Source organism: Podarcis liolepis (assembly GCF_965112155.1).
Source record: "Podarcis liolepis genome assembly, chromosome: 6".
NCBI classification, from domain to species: Eukaryota; Metazoa; Chordata; class Lepidosauria; order Squamata; family Lacertidae; genus Podarcis; species Podarcis liolepis.
Genome location: NC_139559.1, coordinates 33,699,767 through 33,727,532, shown reverse-complemented (window position 1 = coordinate 33,727,532; position 27,766 = coordinate 33,699,767). Strand labels below are relative to the sequence as shown.

Here is a 27,766-nt window from a genome sequence, read left to right as displayed (position 1 = left end):
CAGGTCATCTGGAGCTTGATTTAGGGCACATAGTTCAGACCAAGTGGAAGCCAGACTTGAAGGGCCTCCTTGGTGCCACATCAAGGATGGGAAACTTGTGGTCCTCCAGATGTTGCTGGACTACAGCTCCCATAATCCATGACTTTTCACCAAGCTGTCTGAGACTGATGGCTACCAACATCTGAAGGACCACAGGCTTCCCATCCCTGCCCTATGTAAATGCCCCTAACATGCTCCTGCAGCTGTGTCTTAGTGTGGGAGATTGGTAGCAGTTAGTAAACTGTCTCTGAAGGAAGCTTATCAGCCATGCATTGATCTTCTCATTGAGGGGTTCTGGGTAAACTTTCAAGGAATCTCAGGGCTCAGAATACAATTTGAAAGCCACTGACTTCTACAGAGGGTATTACTGACTGCCGGTCCTGTTGAATTCCTTCATGGCCATCTGTCATCTTCTCCCACTGGAGTTAGTCACAGTTATGGACTGCTACTACCTCTGAGCATGCAACGCCTCCAGGTTTAACTATGGTGTCAAAATACTTTCATGGTTACGTTGCCCACTTACATCTATCTCTTGCTGGCCCCTGGAAGCACCTTCTCCAAATGCCTATTCCCATGATGACTCAGCATGTGGACAGATGCAGCAAGGAATATCAGCTTGTCATATAAACTTTCAGTGCATAGTCTGAGCTTCACATGATTGATTTGCCACAGACTCTATTCTGCTGAGGGTTTGGGGTTTTTTTGTTTTTGCTGCAGCTGCTGTATAGCGATCATCACCAACTGTGATGATCCTTAGGGGAGAGACCATCAGTAGTAAAGCACATGCTCAGCATGCAGATGGTCCCAAGTTCAGTCCCCAACATCCACCGTAAAATAGATCCAGTAGCTCTAGCAGGGGATGCTACAGAACAGGAAATGGTAGTAGACTAGATAGGCAAATTGTTTCACTTAGTTATGACACTTCCATTTGGTCCTTATGTCCCTAGACCGTGAAACCCGTGAAATCGAGAAAATGTCATGATTGTTTGGCTTGTATAAAAGTTCTCTTTCATGTACAAGATCCTCTTGGACATGAGAAATTTCTTCAAATTACAGCATGAAAAATATGCATGAAAAAGTCTCCAGAGCACCATAGTCATTGCTTTCAGTTGGAAGAACAATACCTAAGCAATCATACCAACTATATACAAAGGTAATCAATAGCTGCACACAGAAGAAAGTATGTACATTTGCATCCCCAAACTTTGTTCTATTAGCAGTATGTGAGTTTTCCAAGATCTTGGACTTATACAACAATTTCCTCTGCACTGAGAACAACAGGGTGGGATGTAGGCCCAGAGTAGGCCTAGAGTGGTTTAAAAACATGCTTAGAAAATAGATTGACGTGGGTAGTCTGTCAAGGCTATTAGGGCTCATACACACTTCCATCTGTGCCACAATTTCTAGGCACAAGTCTGGGCAGGTTTTTTCTTTGCCCCACTGCTTTCCTCAGGAAAACATCCTGTTTGCCGCTGAATCAGAACAAGTGTCAATCGGTTTTCTGTGGATTGATGTTTGCTCCAATTCAGTGGTCAACAGTGGGTTTTCCTGGGGAACGTGGTGAAACAGGGATCCTTCCCTAAAAGGCACAGACCTGTGCCCACAAGTCATAGATCTGTGCTTAAAAACTGTGGCAGAAACAGAAGCATGGATTTAGCTATGGTAGCTAAATAGAAGCTTTGTTTTTAGAAACAGTATAGATCTGAATGCACTAGATTCTGGGGGTACAGAAGTGGGGAGGTGCTATTGCCTTTGGTTCCAGTTTGTGGCTGTCTTAGAGACATCTGGACAGCCACTGTTGGAAACAGACAAAATGGATCTTCAGCCCAGTGCAGTTCTTCACAACTAAGAATCAATTTAAAAAGAGCCAAAGACAGGAAGTACTGGAACCAAAGTGAAATTTATTATGAAATATAGCAAGAGCCAAAATCACCAGTGAATCTAGAGTTAGGTGTTTATAAGTCAAATATACGAAAAATGAAAAATAAAAAACTTTCTGCTCAAACTGGTTTGATTTTTGAGTCAATGGCATAAGCTGTTATGGGCAGGGTTCACACAAGAACCTATGGCCCCGATCCAGCTAAAATTTGCCATGACTTAGGCTCCAGTCCTAAGCATACCTACCTAGGAGTAAATCCCACCAAAATCAGTGGAGCTTCCTTCTAAGTAGCAATGCTCAAGATTTCACCCTAAGTCCAAATGGAAACATTGAGCCTTGAGATACAACAGATTTGTTCCATTGGTTTTAAGAACATACCCATACTGCATGATAACACATACATCCTTTGATATTTTGTCAGGATGACTTTTTAGCAATTCTTTGCACAGGGTTGGCAGGGCTGCTGTAGCAAGAAGGCCCCCCCCACACACACACACATTTTGAGGCATCCTGCACCCTTCTGCCACCACACACAGGTAGCCCATCTCCCTATCTCAGATACCAGAAATCTCCATTGAGGACAGCCCTGACCAGTTGCAGTTTTCTCACAAATTCTCCCCCTTCGAATCAGCCTCTTTCATCCCAGTGACTTCATCACCACTGGCTAACAGTCATGATGGCTATATGTTATCTCCAGTGTCAGAGGCAGAATGTCTCTGAATGCCAGTTGCTAGGGAATACAAGTAGGAGGCAGCTATTGGGCACATTTCCTGCTCATGGGCTTCCAAAAGGCTTCCGATTGGCCAGTGTGAGAACAGAATGATGGGCCAGACAGGCTTTCAGTCTAATCCAGCAGAGCTCCTCTTATGTTCTTAAGATCCAGCCATGTGGATTTTACTGGTGGCAAGTAGATATACTAACTGTATGCAGTCACTGCAGGATACATGAGTTACATGGTGAACCCTATTGTTATGGCAGATACAAAACGGAAGGAAAATCCAGAGAATGGGCCACATGTATTTCATACCTTCAAGGTTGCTAGTAGAACTTAAGGCTTTGCTATTTGGGGGCTTGAAGATACAGGAGTGGAAAGGAACAGAAGTGGATCGTGGGTAATATAGTTTCCATGTCATAATCGCCATCTTTCCCATCCACCAATTAGAAGCATTTTTTAAGTCACCAAGAAACCCCATCCAGGAAAAGGCACCATAGGCAGCTTGACTGATAGATACTCTTTGGCAGGCAAATGGCCTGGTGGAACAGTCTGAAACCAAGGAATGCAGGGTAATTTCAAGTGGTCCAGGCCCTTGATTTAAATGGAGATAATGTTGTCCCCAGAGCAGCTTGTACAGTGACACCTGCAAGATAAAAGGAAGCATTAGGCTACTGCAGAGCTTGCTGCGAGGGAGAAAGAAGGGTGATCTGGACTTTGAATCCAAGCCTTGGGCACCAGTTTGCATATATCCTACAATATTAGCATGTAAATATCCGGGGGGGGGGTACAATTTCATTAAATATTCCCTCCAAATTATTATTAATTAAATGTATATCTCAGCTCTAAGGAGCTAGGTAGACCACATGGCTCCCCCAGCATTCCATCCTCACAAGAATACGGTAAGGTTGGTTAGGTTGTAAGACAGTGGTAAGTCAAAGGTCGTCCAGTGAGCTTCATGGCTGAGGTGGGATTTGAATCTGGGTTTCCCAGGTCCTAATCTGACATTCTAACCACTACATATTGTGCAAATTTTAACTCATTTGGGCCACCTATCACCAAAGATCATGAGAACACATTTCTGGTCTCTCTCTTTGGGGTTACAAATTTGCATTAGTTATAACTTTGAGAAACCCACGTTCTGAACCATTGGCCTGATGCTCTTTCAGCTCATCCTATTCCATGCCTGTTTGGGGCCTTTAACATTATGGCCCCAGTCTTAGCCTTCCAAATGGGCAAAGTGGTCTTTGTAGTGGATCCATATACAATCACTTCAAAAAGCATCCAGACTAAATCTTACTCTTGCTATTTCCATTATCAGCAAGATGGCAGTAGCACACTGAGGATGAGGGGGATTTTGTTCTGGTGCACCTGGAAGCAGTAGGTTGTATTCAATAACTTTTACTCAGAACAGACCCACTGAAGTGAATGAATCTAAGTTAGTCATGGCCATTCATTTAAATGGGTTCACTCTGAGTAAAGGTTAGTTGAATACAGCCCTAAGGGCAGCATTCCACCAAACAGCATTCCATCTGCAAGTGCAAGGACAATTAGCTGCACATCTAGGATCTGGCATAGATGTGGAGAGGGTTCAAGGGTATGCAGGGGGAGGGAGGAAAATTCCATTGTGCAAGAAGAAATGATTGTGTTAGTGGATCTATTGAGCTTGCTACTTGCATTATCATTTGCCCACATAATGAAGTCTACCCAGTTCAACTGAATTCGCTTTGCAATCAAAGTGGTTTTGACACCCATTAGGATCAGATCAAGTCATTTTGTGTCCTCAGGACTGACCTCCGTTTGCTCTTGCACTGGTTTTCCTTCAGGAATTATTAGGCCGTTTCTCCAACTGACTCCACTCCGCACTGTTCTCAATTTTCTGAATGTCCTGCAGGAAGACAAGTCACAGGCTCTTCAAAAGACTCCCCACGTTGACATGTGGCTACCTAAGATTTGGTGGGCTAAGCTAGATACAGAGTTTGGAAAGGGAGAGTAGCTCCAAGCAGATGCACATGGTTCCAGAAAAAAATGGACCCACCACGCATGCCTTTTCCTGTTTAGATGCACTTCTAACATTATCACAAATACACCTGTTTCCAGGAGTAGATTCATGGTCATTGTGCTGTTTCTAGAGTGATGTGATTATGGCAGCCCTTATGAACAACTTTCCATCTCCTGTAGCAAATAACAAAATGCAGGCAAAAGCAGGGTTTGGACTGGAATGGCACAAGAAACTAGTGAATTGACCGATCCTAAGGAAGCAGCCCTTGACAATCCCAAAAGTGAAACTAAAGAAGGCAACTCAAGTTCCTGAACCAAATAAGCACCAAGAGGGTCCCCCTCCCTTGCTTATAGGTTGGTGGCTGTAGCTGAGCAGGACTGTACGCAAGCAATTTGCCTCTTCTTCATTGTTAAACCCAACTGTTTTCATGAAACAGATCATGCCTTGGTTCCTTCATCCTTGCTGGGCTCCTGAGTTCGACTGATCCAGAGATTGATGCGAGATGTGACGCCTCCAGGGATCTTCAAACTCTCCTAAATAACAAAAGAATAGATACTGCAGAACTGCAGAGTGGGGGAAAACAAGTCACTTATCTCTGCCTTTCCTATGTTGGAGCATCCTTGCTATGGTATGACAGGAGGAGCAGACAAGAGTTTCCAGCATGGGCAAGCAAAGCAAAAACAGCATGTGACCCTGCTACAGAGGTGAATGGTACAGAGACTTGCATGGCATATCCCAGGGTATGATCTGAAAGCACATGAAGCCACACCTTGCAAATGCTAAGCAGGTCTGGGTCATGTTGCACCCAGATGGGAGACTGTCTAAGAACTATGTCTATCCTGCCTTGGATTCCATGGCAGAAAGAAAGGCAGGAGAAATCTGAGAAAATGAATGAATGAATGAATGAATGAATGAATGAATGAAAATGGGGCCCTAATTAATTAGGATCATAGGGAAATAGGCAGCTGCCTTATACTTAGTCAAATCACACGTCCTTCTACAGGTCGGATCGCAGGATTGTCTACACTGACTGGCAACTTTCATCATGGCTACATTCACATCATGCATTTAAAACAGTCTTAGTTGACTTTAGGAGTCATGGCATTCCCAGGAACTGCAGTTTTTCAAGGGTCTCCTAACAAGCCTCAGCTCCCTAAACAGACTACAGTTCCCACTGGATTCTTTAGGAGAAGCCATGACTCAAAGTGATATAATAGTGCTTTGAAGGTATGGTGCAGATGTGGCTGGGGGCTTGGTGGTGCCATCTTCCTCCTGTTAAACACTCCCCACCACTTTTTTCTGGGTATCCAAATCCCTTTTAGCTTTATGTTCCTGACTGCACTTAGACCTTACCTTCCTCACAAGGGGGGTCGTCTCAGCCCGGATGGGGACAGTTGCTTCAAAGATGCTGCGCTTGCTGGCCACACCCTCTGAAGGTGGATGGAAGTTTCTCCGAGTAGATGGAGGTAATTTAATTGACCCTGCTCTCTAGGGTCAAGAAGACAGACAGGCAAAATGAGAAGTTCAAATTTCAAGAAAGAACCTCTTCTTCTACTTAATCAATGCCTGGCAGAGAAGCATCTTCCTCTCTTTCACTGGCTATTCTTTTGCTCCCCCCCCCCCCCGCCAAAAAAAGTTTGGGTTGGTTTTTGTTAACTTTATTCATGATCCTCTCTTCCTCAGAGATACATTTTGGATGCCTGTGTGATTATCCCTTGGCCTTTTGATTCAGATGTAAATCAAGCCAAAGCTTCTTGAATGTCCATACCAGAGTCCCTTTCACATCATTCAAGAGCTTAGTAATTACTCATGCCCATGGCCCACCCAGAGGATGGGCACATAGTACAAAGAAGTCATATGCCAGGGTGCCTAAGCCACAGCCCATGGGCCATATGGATTTCTGGTGGCCTTCCAAGTCCCCCAACAACTTGGCTACTGTACTGTATTTTGCACAGCATCTTCATTGGAGATTTTTAAACAGAGGTTGGGTGCCCATCTGCCATGGATTCTTTAGCTGAGATTCCTGCATTGCAGAGGGTTGGACTAGATAGTTTGCCTATCCATGCCTGAGAGCTAAGGCCCAGGGGCCGGACCCAGCCCAATCGCCTTCTAAATCCCGCCCGTGGACGGTCTGGGATTCAGCATGTTTTTACATGAGTAGAATGTGTCCTTTTATTTAAAATGCATCTCTGGGTTATTTATGGGGCATAGAAATTCGTTCTTTTTCCCCCCCTTCAAAATATAGTCTGGCCCCCCACAAGGTGTGAGTGGACAGTGGACCAGCCCACTGCTGAAAAAGTTTGCTGACCCCTGCTCTCAGGGCCCCTTCCAACTCTAAAATTCTATGAGTCTATTATATATCTATTGCTGAGCAGCAGGTGGTGCTGTTGAGCACCCCAGAACACTCATTAGTGATGGGTCAGGGCTGGCCCAAGACATTTTGGCATATTGGTTGATAACAGGGTAGATAGATAATATAAGGATATGCATAATTTCATAACATGCAGAGAATAATATGTGCTGAGAAATCAGAGAGAGGAGCTGAGGGAAGTCTCGGGGGGAGGGGAAAAAATAATGAATATGATATGTCTTGATAATTTGTTATGTTGAAATTGTTAATAAAAATATTTTTTAAAAAAAGATTAAATAAAGAATTAGTGAATAAAGAAATCAGGAGGAATAAGAAAACAGTAAGCGATGGTGGTGGAAGTTAGTAAGGAATGTGAGAGTGAAAGCGGGGCAGGGCATATTTATTGAGTCAAATAAAATCAATCATGAATTAATTAATGGGAAATTAATAAAGAAGAGGTGGTAAGAGGCTCTTTTATAACTTTGGTCACAGCCACATTGACATGTTGGCCTTGAGCCAATGTGGCCCATGGCCTGAAAATGTTTAGCCTCCCTTGCCATACCTGCACAGCAGAAGTATATTTCTCCAGCTTCTCCTCCAGCTTAGCAGTGCTTGCTGGGAGCCTCATGCTGGCACTAGTGGAAAAGAGCAAATAACACAGGGTATGAACAAAAACCTTCCAAGATCCTGTAAGGAACAGTGATATTTCATTCCCCAAGTGAAAGGTCACTGGAGCCTAATAAGTTGGGATCAGTGCTCTGGAGTCCATTGTAAAGCTAAAATTAAATTTAATGCAAATTTGAAATGTCTGAAAACTAAGTCTTGAACAATTTTTATTTGAAATGTAAGTTGGGAAGAAAAAAATAAATTGGGTATTAAAAAAAATATGAGGGCAATAAATTAACACTCCCTAAATTAATACCACAGCTCATACTAAAAACAAAATCTTTTTAAATGCACCCTTATTCTAGAAAGCAGAAACAACTATTTTTGCCCTTCCCAGCTCCTGTTTTTAAATATCCGGGTGGAATTAGAAATAGCAATGTACCTTAAACATTTTCATACTGTGAATTCTAACCACTGCTGATCAGAATCAAAGATTTCGTTCACATCAAGACTATGTCTGGGATGCAACTGTTTTTACAATGCAGCTTTTAAAAATAGATCTTCCTGCACTTAGCAGTGGATTTATGCAACTGAAAGAATGTGCAGCAAAGAATTCACTTGGTAGGTCCACAAATCAAGAAGCCACAGAAGGGTATTTAAAGCACATGACCTCCCCAAAGACTCATGGGAACTGTAGCTTACCCACCACAGAGCTACAATTCCCAGCACCCTTAACAAACTACAGCTCCCAAGATTCTTTTGAGGAAGTCATGTGCTTAAAATTTGCTCCAGGTGAATTGTGTGCATGCAGCCTTTTACAGCTAGAAAAGCATTCTACTCTCCAGCCCCCCGGTCTAATGTTTTCTATGCAGAACTCAAACAAATTCAATAAATATTTCAAAGGTCCACAAGAAAGAAATCTAACAAAAGCTCGCAAGCCCTAAGTGTCCTGAGCATCTTGAATTAGCTGAGCCTGATACCCACTTACCTTCTGCTTAATGTATCATCTTGTTTCTCTTTCCTGGGGACAACCTAGAGACACAAGAATTGGTGGTGAGAAATGGTGGTCTTTGCCACAAGGGAAGAAATTGAACTGCTAGACTAAACCTGCCAAGAAGATGCCCTTCCAATGTGGACGGTTAAGGCTGCGCATGATCAGCCAAGCAGGCAGACTCTGAGCAATTGAATTAGCCAAGGAACATGGGGAGTGGGCTGGCCACATATCCCCTGATGTCCCTTCTGGATGCCCAAACTTTTTTCAAGGAGGGCCAGATTTGATGAAGTGAACATGTGTGAGGGCCGACCAAAGTTGCTGAGCTTTTTTTAGGATTTTACCCCAGGACATATACTGCCACGGGGGCCAGATTAAATCAACTGGCGTGCCTGATTAGGCCCCTGAAATGGACTTTGGACATGCCTGGTATATAGAATAATGCACAAAGTGGTTTCTTGTCCTTTTCAAAGGAAGAAGAAGAAGAAGAGTTTGGATTTGATATCCCGCCTTTCACTCCCCTTCAGGAGTCTCAAAGCGGCTAACATTCTTCTTTCCCTTCCTCCCCCACAACAAACACTCTGTGAGGTGAGTGGGGCTGAGAGACTTCACAGAAGTGTGACTGGCCCAAGGTCACCCAGCAGCTGCAGGTGGAGGAGCGGGGACGCGAACCCGGTTTCCCAGATTACGTGACTACCGCTCTTAACCACTACACCACACTGGAGTATTTTCCTGCCTTGATCATGAATACCTACCCGGAATGAGATTGTCCTTGGGCTGACTCGTTTGAATGAACTACTGTAGGTAATCAGAGGTTGAGAGTTTAGTAAGGGAGCCTCAGATCCATCCTGACCAGAGGGAGAGCTTGCCACTTCTTCTATTTTGAACCTACTTCTTTCTGCTGCCTGGAAAACAAATATGAATCAAGAAACCATCGGGTGGATTGAGAGAAAAGTCTGGGCTGATACGATAATGGCAGGGACACTTCTCTGAAGTGGCCCCTCAATTATGGAATTCATTTAGGAGTGAGATCCATCCTTCCATTTTCATAACAAGCCTTGAAGACTTATCGGTTGATTGTGGCATTTGGGAGCTGGTGAAGTAGATGTTTCTGTGTTTGATGGTGTTTGCTGGGCTACTGGGAAGCAGTTTATGCTGGCCTTTAAGACATGTTTGGGGGAAGTTGATGCTAAATTTTAAAATAGCTTTAATGTTTTATTTTATATGGATATTTTAAAGTTAATCAGTGTTTTGGGAGGCATTTTTTTAGCCTGAATGTTGGTCTACACATTTATGTGTATATATGAACAAATAAAATAATGTGAGATAGACTTTATTTATAGCACAGATGAACAACCTGTAGTCCCATCCTTGATTTAGCTAGCCCACAACGGCTGATGATGTCCCATTCTTCCACTCCATCAGAGTTCCTTCCTTTAAGTTTATTTACTCCTTACTTTTCATATAATCATAGAGTTGGAAGGGACCCTGAGGATCATCTAGCCCAACCCACTGCAATGCAGAAATATGCAGCCTGAAGCCTGGTGTTACCAGCACTGTGCTCTCACCAACTGGCTTCTCAATCCCAGTGCTGAATGAAGCTGACAACTGTGGAGACTCCAGTTCACTCTACCTCTGACTTGCACTGATACCCAATGCACATCTACTGCCTTTCCCTTCCAGCCCTTTGGCTTCTATTTCTTCCCTCTAAAATTCCAATACTGAGTACCTGTGGTCCAGAGGCAGCTGGAGCCGCTTCTGTGAAGCTCCTGACCCTGGGGTTAATCTTCACCTCAAGCCGGCTGATGCTCCTACGCTCCCAAGAAGCTCGCAGAGGCTGCTGTGTGGCCACCTCATTCTGGACTGCGGCCGGTCGCTGAACCTTGTGCTCCTTCAGTGCCTTCTGCTCCTCGCTGAAGACTGAATCCTCATCCACTTTGGGGTCCTTCTTGGGGTCCTGATCTAAGTTTTCCTGTTTCTCTGAGCTTCTCACCTTCTTTTCCTCACTCAGGTTTTGATGGTTTTCTTTGTCGGGCTCCTTTTGCTGAGCCAGGCTTTCACATTTTTCCACCGTGGGTTCCTTCTTCTCCTGGGGTGGTTCTGAAGAAGACTTAGCTTTCTTTTCAGCAGCTTCCTCTTTCCATTTCCTGACAGGCACTGTCTCCTTTTTCTCCTGATTCACATTATTGAACATCTCCACTCTCCTCCTTACTCTGTCATCTGGCTTATTTATTACCTCTTCCAGTGTCCTCTCCTTTGCAGGTTTTGAATTCTCCTGCCTGGAGGGCTTTACTTCCAAGGAGCCCCGGAACCTACAATGAAAAAAGAGAAAGGAAGCTCTCAAAAGTTCCCTTTAGAGCTCAGGAGCTGACATGAATCCCGGGTTATGGGTGCCCAATGGCACCCGCAAGACTTCCTTGATCCTGTTCTCCCTCGCCTTTCCCAAACCCACACTAAAGCAACCAAAAGATTTCACCAGACTTGGAAATCAGTGGAATTTTGGTTCAGGCCCCACAGTCAGAAGTTGTTTCAACCTCTGCATAACCGTGCAGAGTCATATACAAGGTGTGACTGGAAAGTTCGGTGAATGGTCATATAAATCGGACAGCAAGAAATATTCGAACACACAATCGGCATTGGAAAGCTACAAAATGCTCACAGTTGTGTATGGAGATGAAGCTGTAACTCGAAAGACAGTGGTTTAAGCATTTCTGTGAAGGGCGGCAAACCATCAAAGACGACCCTCAGTCTGGCAGACTGTTGACGAGCAGAACAGCGGCAAATGTCAACAGAGTTCCTGAGTTATTGATGCGGGATCGGCGTTTGTCTGTCCGAAAGATGGCAAAAGAATTGCATATTCCACGTGAAAGCCTTACTGAGGTTACTGAGTTGTCCCACCTTCCATAGTCTGCCGATCAGGCCCCACCGGATTTCTCCCCCCCCCCCCCCAAACTGAAATCCACACTGAAAGGGCACAGATTTCCCAACATTTCATGCATCCAAGCTGCTGTGACGGGGGAACTGAAAGCAGTATGAAAAGAGGACTTCTCCAGAGGTTTCCAACAGTTCTACGAACATTGTCAACAGTGCATTGTATCAGAGGGGAGATACTTTGAAGGCCTGTAAGGCATGTATGTTCAAATATTCCTCGCTGACCATTCACCAAACTTTATGTTCATACCTTGTACATTTTCCCTTGCAGTACCAAGCAACAGCCTCTAGAGCCTTGAGAGCTCTGTTTTCCCCTTCCCCGCAAACATATACCTATTTGGTGTTCGGCTGGTTGCATTCTGCACTGTGTTGGGGGTCTCCTCCTTCACTTCGGTGGTGGAGCTCAGCTGCCTGTGCCTCCGCCTGCGCTCCCTCTCCTGCTCTTCCTCATCCTCAGTACTCCATTGTTGGGCCAGGCTGGAAGGGAAAGGATGGGGGGAGAGAAACAAGCATTATTGAGCTGCTGCTGACTCAGAAATCCTTGCACTGATGGAATGAGCTAGATGGATAATGCCCATAGTCACCCCAGCACTTAGATCAACATTGGAGGCCCTTCTCTGTGTCCCTCACCTTCGCACCAGAGCTACTGTAGGGAAGAGCATACAGGGAAGAGCTTTCTTGGCTATGGCATCACAGTTCTGCAATGTCCTCCTTGGAGAGGACTACCTGGCTCATACTAGGCCTTCTCTTAAGACTAAGTTTTGTAGTGCAGCATTTGACCAATGGCACTCTGACAGTGGCTTTGTTATTTCTTCTGGCTTCTGAGAGTTTTGCTTTTATTCTGCCTTTGCAGAACTGTCTTCTAGGTCTCTTTCAGACAAGCTTTTCATTGCACATTCATCCTGATCTGTTTGCACAGCGCATCTCTGGGCTCAATGTAAACTGCTGGTTGTTGCATTAGAAGCCTTAAATGGTAAAAAACCAGGTTACTGGAAAGCCACTTTACACCTCTATGGACCTGCCAAGATTGGCAATAGAGGCCTGAATTAAGGATCTGCCAAAATGTTCCATCAGTTTGTTGTGCATGAGATAAAGGTAAAGGTAAAGGTACCCCTGCCCGTACGGGCCAGTCTTGACAGACTCTGGGGTTGTGCGCCCATCTCACTCAAGAGGCCGGGGGCCAGCGCTGTCCGGAGACACTTCCGGGTCACGTGGCCAGCGTGACAAAGCTGCATCTGGCGAGCCAGCGCAGCACACGGAACGCCGTTTACCTTCCCGCTGGTAAGCGGTCCCTATTTATCTACTTGCACCCGGGGGTGCTTTCGAACTGCTAGGTTGGCAGGCGCTGGGACTGAGCAGCGGGAGCGCACCCCGTCGCGGGGATTCGAACCGCCGACCTTTCGATCGGCAAGCCCTAGGCGCTGAGGCTTTTACCCACAGCGCCACCCGCGTCCCTGCATGAGATACAGGGCCTTTTTTGGGATGACTAGAAGTGTATTTGACTCCCTCCCTGATCAGGCCTAAATGCCTGGATTCTCCAGTCTACGTTTAGATTGGGTGGGATACAAATTTAATAAATAATAATAATAATTAAATAAATGCACCGGTTGCTGAATTTTTATTTTTATTTTCTGCTGTTTTAATTAGTTGTGCTCAATTTCTGAGGTGGCCTTTTACCCTGAAAGGCAGTTTTAAATATATATTAAATAAATGTAGCTGAGGACAATAATTGCATATATAAACCTCTCTTTTCTTACTCAAGATTGGTTTTAAAAATTTCACATGACTCACACAAACACACACCAAACATGGTTGTCTTTGCTGTACCACATACTTTATATGTATTCTGAGATGGTGTGGTTACATGGAGACAGGACCCAGACCTACTATGAGGCAGAATGAGGCAGCTGCCTCAGACAGCAAATTCTGAGGAGTGGTCTGCCTTGCATTCCCTAAAATAGCTTGCTGCCCAGCAGTGAGGCAACCTGAGGCAACCCACCTTGGGCAGCATGCACCACAGGGACAGGAGATCCTAATCCAGCCTTGTCAACAGAATGCCCCCTTTTCACCAAGACTCTCTGCAAAAATGGGGTGTTCCTACAGAGCTGCTGTGTTGCTGCTGGTCTCCTTCCATCCTGCTGGGATGTGGGCACAGATTGGGGGATGGGGAGGGGGGATGCATCAGTGAACATTTCTTGCTCTCCTTCTTTGTGCCTTAGCACACAACTGGGTGGGGGTGGGAAACCAGTCCCAGGGAAACTGTGATGTGATGTGGCACCAGATTTCTCATGTCTACATTATATCTCCAGAGTTCCACATCTCCTGGGCACAGCTCTGTTCTCCAGACAGCTGTGGAGAGGCAGATGCATCAGAACAGGTTGTGTACAGGCTTTCATGAGCACAGATCTCTGTGTGAAAGCCCCCAAGATTTCAACTTGTTTTGGTGGGCATTGCTGAAACTCCTGCGACTGAAATGGCTCCAGCCATCGACTGTGGCACTGGCGTGCCCAGCCCCCTGGCATTCAAGAAAGCTGCCACTCCTGCTATCACAGGATGCTGGTTAATCATTATTGTGCCATGGATTCCACTGCTTTTTTTTTTACTTTCAATAAAAAGTTACGCTGTGTTGTTTTCCACTCTTGTGAGAGGGCCATGCAAATGGGGAAGTGGGGAATAAGCGGGGGAGGGGCGGGATGGGACAAAGAGGAAAGAAAAAGAAGTGTGTTTAAACCTTTGCACTGAATTTTTAAAATCCTATTGGAGCAGCAAGCTGCCTGCCTGCAGCCAGTAATGAAATCAGAAAGGGCAGCAATCTGCTTGGAGTACACATCAACTTCTGTTCCATTCATGACTCATAGACCCTTCCCTTCTGTTGTTCGTAGATCATAACAAGAGAGCCCCACCCTCTTCTACAATCTGAGGTTTTTTTCTCTCTCTCTCTTTTTTTTTTAGGAAGAATAAGAAGAGGAGGAGGAAGAAGTGAATTAACTGTGTGCAGTCGTGCCTTAGTTGTAGAACTTAATCCATTCCGGGAGTATTTTCGATTCCCGGAACCGTTCAAAAACCAAGGCGCAGCTTCCAACTGGCTGCAGGAGCTTCCCACACTCCATCAGAAGCCATGGAAGCCGCATCAGACGTTAGGCTTCAAAAAAACGTTCAAAAACTGGAACACTCACTTCTGGGTTTTCAACGTTCGGGAGCCGAAACGTTCGACAACCAAGGTACGACTGTACTGTTCCTTTAAGCTAAGTGTTGCTGGACTGCTTCGTGCACCATCCCTGGTCATGCTGGGGTGGCCTTAGGGGAGTCATAGACCATACTTTCTGGAGGCACCTGCCTTAAGCACAGTCCAGCACTCAGTCAGAAATCCTGCCATAGGCCCATGTATGAAAGCTTTGCCAGATCACTGTAAGTAGTAAATGTTTTACAGTATGTTACCAACACCTGCATCTATTCTGAATGAGGAATACATGCTGAAACAGACAGCACATTAGTACTACATCCATTCCATACACGGACAGTCCAGCAACAGCTTCTGCTCGCATGGAGCAGGATCGATCATCCTGCACTGAAGCATTCCTGTTGGGACCATGGGGGAACCCAGCCAGAAGAGGGTTTTTGTCTGCAGTCTGCTCTGCTGCAGTTCTGCCATAGGCAAGCCTGAAAGTTGGCTGGCAGACACATTCCACTATAACAATGCGGTTCATCAGCATCCTCTATCAAAGGCTTCTGAGCCCCATCCACAAGAATGACAACATGGGAAAACGTTGTTCTTTTGCAATGAAAATGAAGCCAACTTCAGGTGTTTAGCCTGGAGATGTGAAAGCAAAGGTGTGTAGAGAGATGGGGTGCACGCATCCGCCACACCCTCAGCTTTATTGACATGCCCCTTCCTCTCTCAAACTTCATAAGGTCAGAAGGTAGTCCTGTGTGAGTGTCTGGAGGTGGTTGGAGGATGGATGGCGGCAAACAGATTGAGATTGAATCCTGACAAGACAGAAGTACTGTTTTGGGGGGACAAGAGGCGGGCAGGTGTGGAGGATTCCCTGGTCCTGAATGGGGTAACTGTGCCCCTGAAGGACCAGGTGTGCAGCCTGGGAGTCATTTTGGACTCACAGCTGTCCATGGAGGCACAGGTTAAATCCGTGTCCAGGGCAGCTGTGTACCAGCTCCATCTGGTGCGTAGGCTGAGACCCTATCTGCCTGCAGACTGTCTCGCCAGAGTGGTGCATGCTCTGGTTATCTCCCGCTTGGACTACTACAATGCGCTCTACGTGGGGCTACCTTTGAAGGTGACCCGGAAACTACAACTAATCCAGAATGCAGCAGCCAGACTGGTGACTGGGAACGGCCGCCGAGACCATATAACACCGGTCTTGAAAGACCTACATTGGCTCCCAGTACGTTTCCGAGCACAATTCAAAGTGTTGGTGCTGACCTTTAAAGCCCTAAACGGCCTCGGTCCAGTATACCTGAAGGAACGTCTCCACCTCCATCGTTCTACCCAGACACTGAGGTCCAGCACCGAGGGCCTTTTGGCGGTTCCCTCACTGCGAGAAGCCAAGTTACAGGGAACCAGGCAGAAGGCCTTCTCGGTAGTGGCGCCCTCCCTGTGGAACGCCCTCCCACCAGATGTCAAAGAGAACAACAACTACCAGACTTTTAGAAGACATCTGAAGGCAGCCCTGTTTAGGGAAGCTTTTAATGTTTGATGTATCACAGTATTTTAATATTCTTTTGGAAGCCGCCCAGAGTGGCTGGGGAAACCCAGCCAGATGGGCAGGGTATAAATAAATTTATTATTATTATTATTATTATTATTATTATTATTATTATTATTAGCTTTTTTCTTTTGCCATGGCAAGACGGATGAGGTGTCTTCTCCACTAGGATGAGATCTATTTCATAGTTTGTAAGCCATTGTTTCTACGTTCACATCCACACTTTCAAATCAGCACGTGCAAACTTCATGCATATTTTTGTGTCCTCTTCTACAAGTATGCTTTTCCACCCGGCTACTCTGCCTGGCAAGGCAACATGGCACAGCTCAGGCAAGGCCAGACTGGCTTGGAGGGCTGCAAACTCGGTCCAGGCAGGCTGCTTCTGGGCCACCACCAAGAGTCATCTAGGGCTGCACATCACAGAGGGCAGCAGCAGACTTCTCCACGAGGTATAATGGCTGAAATAACAAAAACTGTGCACACTATGATACCTGCACTGGCTTTCAGTCACTGTGGACTGGGCTCCCATCTCTCACCCTCCCTACAACATGGCAGCCAAGGTGTTTTTTTTTGTTTTTTTTAATGAATAAATGTTTCACCTGAGAGAGAGAGAGAGAGAGAGAGAGAGAGAGAGAGAGAGAGAGAGAGAGAAGGTGGTCTGCAAGCATGTTTCCCTGAAAGAACTTGCAAGCTTCCTCACCATCAGGAAATTTAGTTTATCTGGGCTCATTGAACTTGTCAGGTTCATCAGGTAACAACAGCAAGAAAACTGTCCAGAGCTTGGTGCTAAACACACTAAGGTCAGTGGTTGGGGGTGGGGGGAGAGATGTTCAGTGAGGCTGGGAGCAGAGCTCATCCTTTTGCATACTTTTGCCCTCACATGTCCAAACTGAACTGCCCAAGAGCAATTTTGTTTCATGTTCACCACAGGTGCACTTTGGGAAAGTGAAAATGTCCCATACAACCTCACTTTTTATCAAAACCAGCAGAGGTTTTCCTATTTCTCTTTGCACAACTGCCTGGTGATTAGGAAATCCTTGCTAATGATTTTAAAAACATTGCAAAACCACTCCACAAGTGTTTTTGCAGCATATTCACTCTCCAGAGGTTTATATCTGTATATCTGATCATGACCTCAGCAATGCACAAGTCTTTGCAACTTCAGTCCCAATCCGCCAATAATAATTCATTTCAATGAGGTTTGTGCAGGACAGGTTCCTAGTAGATTCTGATCTTGCTGCCTTAATATGCAAGTCATCTGCTCACTAAGAGAACGATTCACAGCTCTCCCGATATTATTACAAATCGTACAGGTATTTGTTTACCAAGGAAAACAAGTACTGGAATGAAACTATGAGAATGTCTAGCCCATATTGTTGCCAAGGCAAATTTGCCAAATTAAACTGCATATGGGGAATCTGTAATATCATAAGCAAACAGTTACATCATTATGAGTTAATATATCATAATCCTGTGTGGTCCAAAGATCAAAGACTTTTTAAGCCATGGTCTCACTTGTGGCCTCAGGCAAATATTCACCTCTCATCCTTAATTCCCAGCCTACAGTTCTGCAGAGGTGCTGCTGTGAAGATGCAGTGGATAGTGATGGAACATTTGGGGCAGAAGTGGGGGAGAAACAGATTAAAAGCAAATGCAAGGATAGGAGCTCCACTTGGGAAGAGCTGACACAGTGATGGCATTTTGCCAATCAAACCTCTTCCAAAGTTTTTCCTAACATTTTGCCAAAATCTATATCCTTGCAATTTTCACCCATTGCTTCTAGGCTTCTCTCTAGAGCAACAGACCCAGCCAGTGGACGCACGCACCACACCAGGCACCTGAGCGGCTAGCTACGCAGCTAGTCCCAGCCAGCAGATTTTGGAACTCTTGCAGCAGGTGGTGTGTTGAGCTTAATAATAGGAACCTCTAACAGACGTATTGCCCTGTCCACATTTCACTATCACATCAACAAGCATAACATGGCAGTCCTTGCCAAATGCTTTGCTGAAATCAAGATATACTGTATCACAGTGATTGACTAAACTATAAAAAAAAGATGTGGTTGGTCTGGATAACCTAGATAACTAGACCTGAATAACCTGGTTCTCTTTGCAGTGTGTATTCAGTGATAGTGCATCTAAATCTAATGCCACAATTTCCTAGCCTTAACTACCTAAGAAAGTTATTGGTCAGATATATAAATGGAGAGTTATATCAATGAAAGCTCTTATTTAACTTCATATTTTTAAAAGTGAAGAAAAGGACTTTGTATACTGAAAAGTGATATACAATTAATATAATATTTAAAAAATAAAAGATTGAAATATTGCCACTTATCATAAAACACTTCAAAATAGCAAATTCCCTTTGCTATCTTTATTGTGCTAGCTCAGGCAACAATCTAGAGACAATAGGCCAGTTTCAGCTAAGTTGTTGAATGAGCCTTGACTCATGCAATTGAAACTTCCCACCTTGGGTCCCTCTGGACACCCTAAATCTGCTCTGCAGGGTTAGAGGAAACCCAGAACATGTTTAGGGATGGAGAGGACATGCAGAGGGAAGTCCTATTATATGGGTGACCTCATTACGGTCATGCACATCCTACCTGATGCTACATTGAATTCCACCCGACAGCCATTGGAAGGAATGCAACATAGCACTAAAGGGGCATTGAATGAAATGGGAGAAAGCCCCATGGTGCTAGTACTTCCACTTGTAGGGCTCATTAGCTGAATCCTTCCTCCCAGAATTCCTATTTTTGTCCCAAGGGGAACTACAGCTGAGACAAGTGACTTGGCCAAGGTAGAGTGACAGTCGGGCAAAAGTAGAACCTTAAATCAAATTCACTTCCCTACTTCATGACACTAACTCTCACTCAGGTAGGACTTTGGGGAAGAAGTCCTTGGCCCCACTCAGCAGGAATGACAGTGGCAGTGGTGTGGATGGGGAAGGAAGGGGCTCACCACATTTTGAAATAGGTGAAGTAATAGACGTTACCATCTAAAGGGAAGGGACCCTGTAAAACTTTTCATTCCAGAGCCTAGAATAGGGATAACCAATGAGGTGTCTTCCAGTTGCTGCTAAACTACAACTCCCATAATTCCTGGCCATTGCCCATACTGGCTTGAGTTGATGGGAGTCCAGCAAATATGTGGAGAGCTCCACACTGGCTATCCCTAGTCTCAAATCACCTAACCAACCACATCATTGACTCTCACCCACCAGCTCCTGCCAATATCTGAATAAAACCCACTCACATATTGAAATATACTCAAAGTCCTGCAGTGATTTCATGCTCTTTATTGCAGCTTGTAAAACAGTGATTGAATTTTCCCCAAAACCTCAGGCCTTTATATACATTATTTGCACAATGAGTCCCATCTGATTGGCTGATTCTGCTTCCCTCCTGGAGCCTGATTGGTCTTCTCTTGCAGGCCAATCAGTTGTTGCATTCTACGATCCTACCAGCCTAACAGGCTGATTAACTTCCTCCTGGAGCCTGATTGGTCTTCTCCTACAAGCCAATCAGTTGTTGCATTCTAGGATCCTACCTACCTGCTGATCTAGGATCCAAGCTTAGTACATAACACATATAAATCATACATGTGTACAATCTCAGCTTGGTCAGAACTCTGCAATAGGGACATACACAGCTGACGCATGTACAGAGGTTCTTCTCAGAACTTCAGATGAACAGGCACATTTTGGAATGGGGCAGGCACTATACCGATTTCCTACATGCCAGAATTCAAGGAATGTCTAAAAATGTTTTACCTTTCAAAACATAAATTAAAAATCTGCATTATATTGAGCAGGAAAATATGTGTTAAGGAACATGGGAAACCCTTGATTTATATTAAGCATTTTGACTGGTTCACAGATGTGTTTTTATTATTATTATTATTATTATTATTATTATTATTATTATTATTATTATTTTATACCCCGCCCATCTGGCTGAGTTTCCCCAGCCACTCTGGGCGGCTCCCAATCAAGTGTTAAAAACAGTACAGCGTTAAATATTAAAACCTTCCCTGAACAGGGCTGTTTGTTAATAAATCAGAAGATGTAACCAATGCTGGACAGGAAACTCATAATTGGCTGTGTGAGTTTGAGCAATTGGAATGCATTACCAAGAACTGAAGAGCTAAGGAAGGGCTTTCCTGTCAAAAATGTGTTTGCAGCCATTGTCAAAACAAGATACCAAAAGAAAGCAAGATGCAACAGGAAATCAGGCACATATTAACCACTCCAGGAACAAGACTTAGTCTTCCAAAGTATCTTTTCTCCTTCCTGTTTTGAAGCCAGACAATGCACAGCTCTTCCTTTCCTTTATCACAAATATAAAAGGAAGGAAGCTGAGAAGACACTGCTCCCGCCTCCCCTCACCCTCACATACAGACCACCTAGTGCCCAAGGTCCCACAGCAGCAGGATTTGAGATTTCTCTTGTCTTCTTCCCTCAAACTCCCTGTCTTTCAAGTTGTTCTAGTTGAGATTACTGTGCATGTCCCACTGAAGCTACCTTTGCGCTCAGGTTCCATCATTGCCAATTTTGTCATTTTTCTTTTGTCAGTTCAAGTTTGAGGTCACGCAATCTTCTGGAATCCCCGGTTTCTATTTTATAGGAGTTCAACCAGGATCATTACATAGACACTTATTTGACATCTGAACAGCACACGCCAAAAGAGTTGCATACACATGTAGCTGCCCTCCTTAAACACTCATCATCTTGACAGCACTTAAATTCCCCGTCTCCATTTTTTTCTTTGTGAGCTATAACCTGTTCTCCTCATACTTACCCCCTTTGCTCTTGTTATGTTTGCATTATTCAAAACAAAACTAACACCTAAACAACACAAACAACTTTGATCACTGCACAGGAAAAACTATTTCTATTGCTGCACTCCCGGGAGTTGGACTAGGATGGCCCTCAGGGTCTCTTACAACTCTATAATTCTATGATTTATTTAATACATTTATATCCCACCTGTCCTCCAAGGAGCTCAAGGGGGCATACATGGTTCTCCCCTCTCCCCAGATATCTTAACAACAACCCTGTGAGGTAGGTTAGGCTGAGAGGCAGTGACTGGCCCAAGGTCACCTGTGAGCTTCATGACTGAATGGGGACTAGGACCCCGGCCTCCCAGATCTTAGTCCAACACACTGCCTATTTTTCTGTGTTATTTCTATCCCATCCTCGGCTCATGTTGATGTTAGCATCTAGTCTACTCACTTGGGCAATATACATGGGGTTTTAACTCTTCCCACCCATCAGGTTGCCCTGCTCTATGTGTAGATAATACAAACGTTGTGATTACATGTGAAACTCCCAAAAGATGGGGGTAGTCTAGGTCATCACTTAATTGAAATTCCGCCAGGCTTGACATTACATCACTCCTTGGCATCTCACCAGCAACAAGGAACAAGAAACAAGAAGGTGTGGAACTCTGGGGAAGCTAGAATTTTGGGGCAGACAGATGAGCAGATAACATCCTTAAGATTGTCACATGAATCCCGACTCTTAATTTAGGTTGTCCTATTGTGCCATAATCAGAGATGTGATGAATGAATAGCAAGGACATGACAAATGCTCTCACTTCCATCAGACTAGAATTAGGGAGAAATCATCACTGGACCTCCCTCCAACTCACTTCATCATGCATAGGTATGCTCAAGACCTGTGATTATCACCTGTAAACTTAGTGTGCACAAAGACTTAAAGGGGGGAATTTTGAATATATTTTAATATCACTGGGCAGAATTCAGTCAAAATTAAACACTGCAAGTCCATCCACTTCAATGACGAAGTGCCTAAATCCTTGCCATTGAATAGAACTAGAAACTTCAGGTGTATTCTGCCAGTTCTTATTAAATTAACCCTAACCGACTACAACTCTCATCAGCCCTGATCATTAGTCATGCTGTCTAGGGCTGATGGGACTTGGAATCCAGCGACATCTCCAGGCTCCAGGCAGGACAAGGCTGAACTAAACTAGAGATTTTCAAATGGTTGAATTTTGCACACATAAGAGCCACACAATTTCAGTTATATAATCCATACAAAACCAATCTCTCAATTAGAGGAAATGAACTTTTGGGATGCAGCTGTATTCTTTGATGGTCATAAACCACATGCCTGTGAGAGGAAAAGTCACAAACACGGGAACAAGTATCAAAGCTTCAGATTCAGAGGAAATATCCTGTTCACAAGCTATGCATTTGCTCCAACATTTCTGTCTTAAGTGAAACATCCACCAAATGGGAATCCCACCTCCTTTGTAGTCACTGAGGAATGGCCAGCTCATTACTTTCTGGTGGGTCTGTGGCAGGCATAGGGAAACTTGGCCCTCCAGATGTTTTGGGACTACAACTCCCATCATCCCTAGTTAACAGGACCAGTGGTCAGGGATGATGGGAGTTGTAGTCCCAAAACATATGGAGGGCCGAGATTGCCTATGCCTGGTCTATGGAGACCATGTAAATTTGGCTATTTGTGATTCTTATGTACGGTTTGTGCCAACACACATCAATTTACACTTGACCTCTTCCCACCCTTTTTATAAAAAGCCAAATGTGTGAACAACAACTGCAGGCTACCTCTTTCTCACCAAGGCTACTGTATCCTAAAAATTTCTCCCTACCATTCAGAAGCACCCTGGCTCCATGCTAGAAACCAGAGCTAAGGGTTGCACATCAGTGTCAGCCTCAGGGATCTGCTGGAGTCAAGTGATTATCAAGTAGTTGCTACAATACACTCAGACCTCCAAGATGAGGATAACTCTGTAGCAGGTACAATGACCTCCGGGACTTCATATGTGTAGGCTTTCTCTCCACCACCAGTATATAGAGACACGTCTCTGTCAGGTGCAAATGCCTTATTCCTAAGATATCAGAGCAAAACAGGTTCTACTGTATTCATAATCTGGTATCGTACATAAGATACCACACCAAATATATCACGTGGTTGTTTTCACATCCTTCCTTAAGTTTCCTTCCCTACTTGCAGCACTTCTGGAATGAGGATTGTAACACAGGAAGAGGGGGGAATACACCATGCAAACTGGTTGGGGAGATCCGTGATCCATGTGGCTATGACAGCATCATCCATTTTCATGACACACCAATGAATGCATTCTCAATAGGGCTGGGAAACATTAATCACTCTAATTATTGGGAGAATAACAATGACTTCCTTAACTACCAATTTAAAAACATGGATTTTTAATTAGATCTTAACCATAGGTGTTCCATTTAGACAAGGGCGTTCAGTTCCGCTGACATTGTCGTGGACAATTTGTATCTGGGATGAGCAATCATTGCCAAGTGCCAAAAAAATATTATAGAGCAGGTGGAGGACTCTGAAATTTTCTCGTCTTGCAGTATATGTGAACCTGCAGCACCAGCCAGTTGGTAGCAACATCAGGGGAGGGCTGTTGCCTTGATGCTCGGTCTGGAGGCATCTTGGAGGCACCTGGCTTGATGTTCTGGGAAGAAGGATGTTAGACCAGATCAGAGATAGCCAACATGGTGCTTTCCAGGTGTTATCATATATCATATCATATAATTGCAGAGTTGGAAGGGACCAGGAGCATCATCTAGCCCAACCCCCCTGCAATGCAGGAATCTCCTGCCTAATGTGGGTCTCAAAATTGTGACCATGAGATTAATAGTCTCATGCTCTGGTGACCATTGGACTACAGCTCCCTTCATTCCTGACCATGCTGGTTGACTGGGACTGATGAGAGTTGGAGTCCAGCAACCTTTGGATGGCACCACATTAGCTAGTCTTGGACAAGTTGGGCCTTTGGTCTGATTCAGAGGGCTCTTGTGGCAGTCCCCAAAAGAAAGGCTGGAGGTTCAAAACAGGACCATGGTTTAATCACGGCCCAACTCTAGCCCATATCAGTTTGCCTGTCTATATGTATTTGTAATATTTCTGTGCCACTTTTGGGGGCAAAGCCCTTCCAAGACCAAAAGGCGGTTCAGAGATGGAGCCAAATGTGTGTGTGTATTCATTCAGGTATCAAAATGATTTTCCAAAGAGTGCAGGAAGCCTTGTAGTTGGGAATGGATGAATCTGTCAATTTCAATTTCTTTCCGTTTCTCATTTTCCCAACCTTACACACAGTTCTCCAATTTCCACATCAGTTTGTGAAGTCCTCATGAAAACTCAACAGTATCTTAGCGTGAATTTCTCCTGATACACACATTTTTGTACACAGTTTTGCCTGATAAACTCACTTTTGCAAGGCAACTTTACCTAAAATAAAAGCTTTTTTTTAATTTTTCAAGAATATTTGCACTTTTATACATACTTTACCCTACTAATTTTTGTACACATTACTTGGCCAGAAAACTACATTGCAGAATTCAGATATATGTGAATTTTGAAAGATCACGATGTTCAGTTCACACATTGTTTTGGAAAGTGAAAATTAGGTAAGCTCGTTTTTAATTACAAACTGAAGCAAATTTTTCCCCTTGTAGTATTCAGTCAGGGAAAATCATTAACCTTCCCCAAATAATCTCCAGCTGCCACTGAACTATTATGATCAATTGATCAGTTAGATCAGGTTGCCAACTGACTTAAAACTTGCAATCAATGGGCCTGCAGCTTTCAAAAACAGCTTTGTTTGTTTGGTTTGGTTGTACTTTTCTCTGAGGGTGGTTCTTGGGAGTTCCTCTGCCCCAGTGCAAAAGCCAACGAAGCCACTTGCTGGACTTAGCCCAGGAATCAAATCTTACTTTGATTATTAGCTCACTAGGCGTGTGCTGCAAGGTACTTTCCTTGGGAACTAGATCTGCTCGTTTGATCACCACCACAGAGAAAAGGCAGAAGCTCAGCTCAAATGTGATGTGTTGCCTGAATGATCCACAATGTGATGTTGGCAAAGGGCTGCCCATGATGCCACGTTATATTTTATTGGAGTGGAGCGGGGGAGGGGAGGGTCTTCACTCAAACTTCAAGCTTGGCAGTTAAACACTGAAGACAAGAGACAGGAAGAAGCTCCCTGGCGGTCCTGCCTTAAGTGGCCCTGGGCAGGTTGCTATCCCATAGTCTCAGCTGTAAAATGGGAGAAAGAGTGGAACTGGCCCATATTATTTTGCCACCCCAAAGAGCAGCATCAATAAATCTAAGAGGTTCATCCTCTGCATTGCAAGTAATGCTTGGACATACCGGTTGGGTTGCATCCTGCTTCCTTTGGCCAACTTGTGATGAAAGTTGAATTGTGACCCTGAATAATATGTCATGGCTTGGAATGGCTGTGCAGCCCTACATAAAATCTAGTTCTGGTTCACACAACTATGATTATCACTTGCCCACTCTAATATGAAGTCATAGGCTGAATGTGTGAATGAACTATCCCAGCTATTAGACAGAACCACTATAGCGCATCAAATCAAGACAATTGTGGTTTTTAGTGGAGTCAGTTCACACATTCAAGCAACCACTGAGGACTGGGGTGACATATGCATGCTCGCTACCTGATAGCTGCAACACCAAGTTCAGAGATATACCGTAACACCACAGATACAGCTTTCGTACTCTCCTCATTTCAAACTGGGACACTCACCCAAACAATGAAACATTAGTCCATTCATTGCAATCAATCATTTAAATCTCTATACTATAGCATGTGATGGATGGGTGGTGAAAAGTTCTAAAGGGAGAAAGGCACACTTTCATAGACTCATAGAACTGTAGAGTTGGAAGGGACCCTGAGGATCATCTAGTCTAGTCCAACCCAATATGCAGATGTCCCTTATCAGGATCGAACCTGCAACCTTGGCATTATCAGCACCATGCTCTAACCAGCTGAACTATTCTGTCTTTCTCAGCAGGCATCAACCTAGAAAGGGTAACCCCACTTTCTCACGCACAGGAGAGAATGCTTCCTTAAAATGCTACTCGCTATCTGGAGAATCATCATCATCATCATCATCTGGCAGGGAGCATCTTTTTAGTCAACCAACATGTTTAAAATCCCTTCACCTAATGGTTGGATTCTAAGCGATTAACCAACTCCGAATGTGCAGCCCCGCTTCCACCCTAACCCAGCTTCGCCGTGGAGTCCGTTCCCACAATCCGCGGCCAATCCAGCAATCGCCTGTAGCGAAACCACCCAGCCCTGTGCGCCCGGGCAGAGATGCGAGTCCGCCCCAAGAAGCATAAGTTTCCACCCCACACTGGCCTCCGGCGAAGAGAAAATGTGAAGCTCCGTTTGTATATTAAAGGGGCTACTAATCAACTAATTCTAACCTGCGCCAAGGCACCATCCGCCTCTAAGGACATCCATGCGCAAGTTTTGCTCTTCTTCCCTCGGAATCCTTACAGCCCAGAGGATTTCCCCGCTGCCCTCTCCCTGGCAGGATCCCAAAGAAACTCTGCCTGCCCCCTGCCCCTCCTCCTCCTCCTCCTCCTCTCTGGCTGTCCAAGACCCCTCCTTCCTTCCTTCCCAACCCGGGGGGATTCCGGCTCAAGGAGAAAGCAGCACCCACCTGGAAAGCGCAGACCAGTTCTTTCTGCCGAAAGCCATGCTGATCTCCTCCGCTGGGCTTGGCCAGTGGCGGTGGCTGCTCGCTCCTTATTCTTTCCAAGGCGCTTGCAAAACTTCCCGGGGCATCAAGACAGGAGCGAGATCCTCCGGGAAGAAGAGCACCCCGGTTCTCACGAGGCGGAGAGTCCCGCTGCGCTCGCCCGTCCCCTTCCTGCCTCCTCCGCGCTGCGCTGCGCTGCGCACCTTTCCCCTGCGGTGCCACCCGTCGACTGCCGGGCCGCCTGCATCACATGGTGCTGTTATCTACCTTGACAGGCTGGGAGCTGTAATTTGTCTATTAGCAGCACCTTGCAAAAGGCACCCTGCGAGGGTGGGACGTGACCCAGCCTGCGCACAAAGGCAGCCATTCTTTGGTTGCCCGGGCTGGGGAAGAGTTTGAATTCAGCTCCACGCTAGGGCCAAGGCGCCCTGGGTTTTCGGGGGCAACTCCCTGCTCAGAACCAGTTTTTCCTGCCTCTCCGACTCTGCCTCCGGTTTCTCCACGGCTGTGCAGGCAGAGGAGGTGGAAAAAGGAGAGCGAGAGAGAGAGAGGGTGGAGAAAAACACTCCATCAAGTCATCCGTGTCCCACTGAATCAGAGGATCAGAGGCACCCAGATGCTTAGAGGGCTAACTTGCAACTTGGTCACTTTCATGGGCATAGCGGGGGGAGGACGGGGCCAGCTCCTCCCCCCAAATTAATACGAATCTGAAGTTTTGCCCCCCCTAACAAAAGTCTGCCCCCCCAAAAAAAATCCTAGTTACACCCATGGTCAGCATGTCATATTTTTTTTTTTTTTTTAAAAAAAGGAAAATCGGACTTTCCCAAGGGTTGTTTCCAAAGGAAGTCCCTGTCTCTGAGACCTTATGCTGGTGGCAAATGGGTGGCGATCATTTTGTTTTTGAACCATCGTTGCGATTGCCTGTGATTTGCTGGGCTGTGGCAGGTTCCCAAGGAGTGAGTCACAGGGCCCATGAAGGAGTTGTGCTCCATCC

The 27,766-nt window shown here is 45.1% G+C and overlaps 1 protein-coding gene across 2 annotated transcripts; it reads right to left on the bottom strand.

The window, feature by feature from the left end:
- Positions 1-1,920: 1,920 nt before the first annotated feature.
- Positions 1,921-27,402, bottom strand: LAD1 (ladinin 1). Of its 2 annotated transcripts, XR_014527420.1 has the most exons (11): positions 26,734-27,402; positions 11,844-11,987; positions 10,309-10,891; positions 9,335-9,484; positions 8,577-8,620; positions 7,545-7,617; positions 5,986-6,120; positions 5,076-5,165; positions 4,425-4,518; positions 2,684-3,276; positions 1,921-2,301 (listed from the first exon to the last, which is right to left on the bottom strand). XR_014527420.1 is itself a non-coding variant. In XM_083508576.1 (10 exons), the coding sequence occupies exons 1-9, from the start codon at positions 26,769-26,771 to the stop codon at positions 4,453-4,455; spliced, it is 1,323 nt and encodes a 440-aa protein (XP_083364702.1). In that variant the 5' UTR covers positions 26,772-27,402; the 3' UTR covers positions 1,921-3,276; positions 4,425-4,452. The 2 variants fall into 2 exon arrangements, 1 of the variants encoding a protein (XP_083364702.1); XM_083508576.1 differs by having other exon boundaries at positions 1,921-3,276.
- Positions 27,403-27,766: the final 364 nt, after the last annotated feature.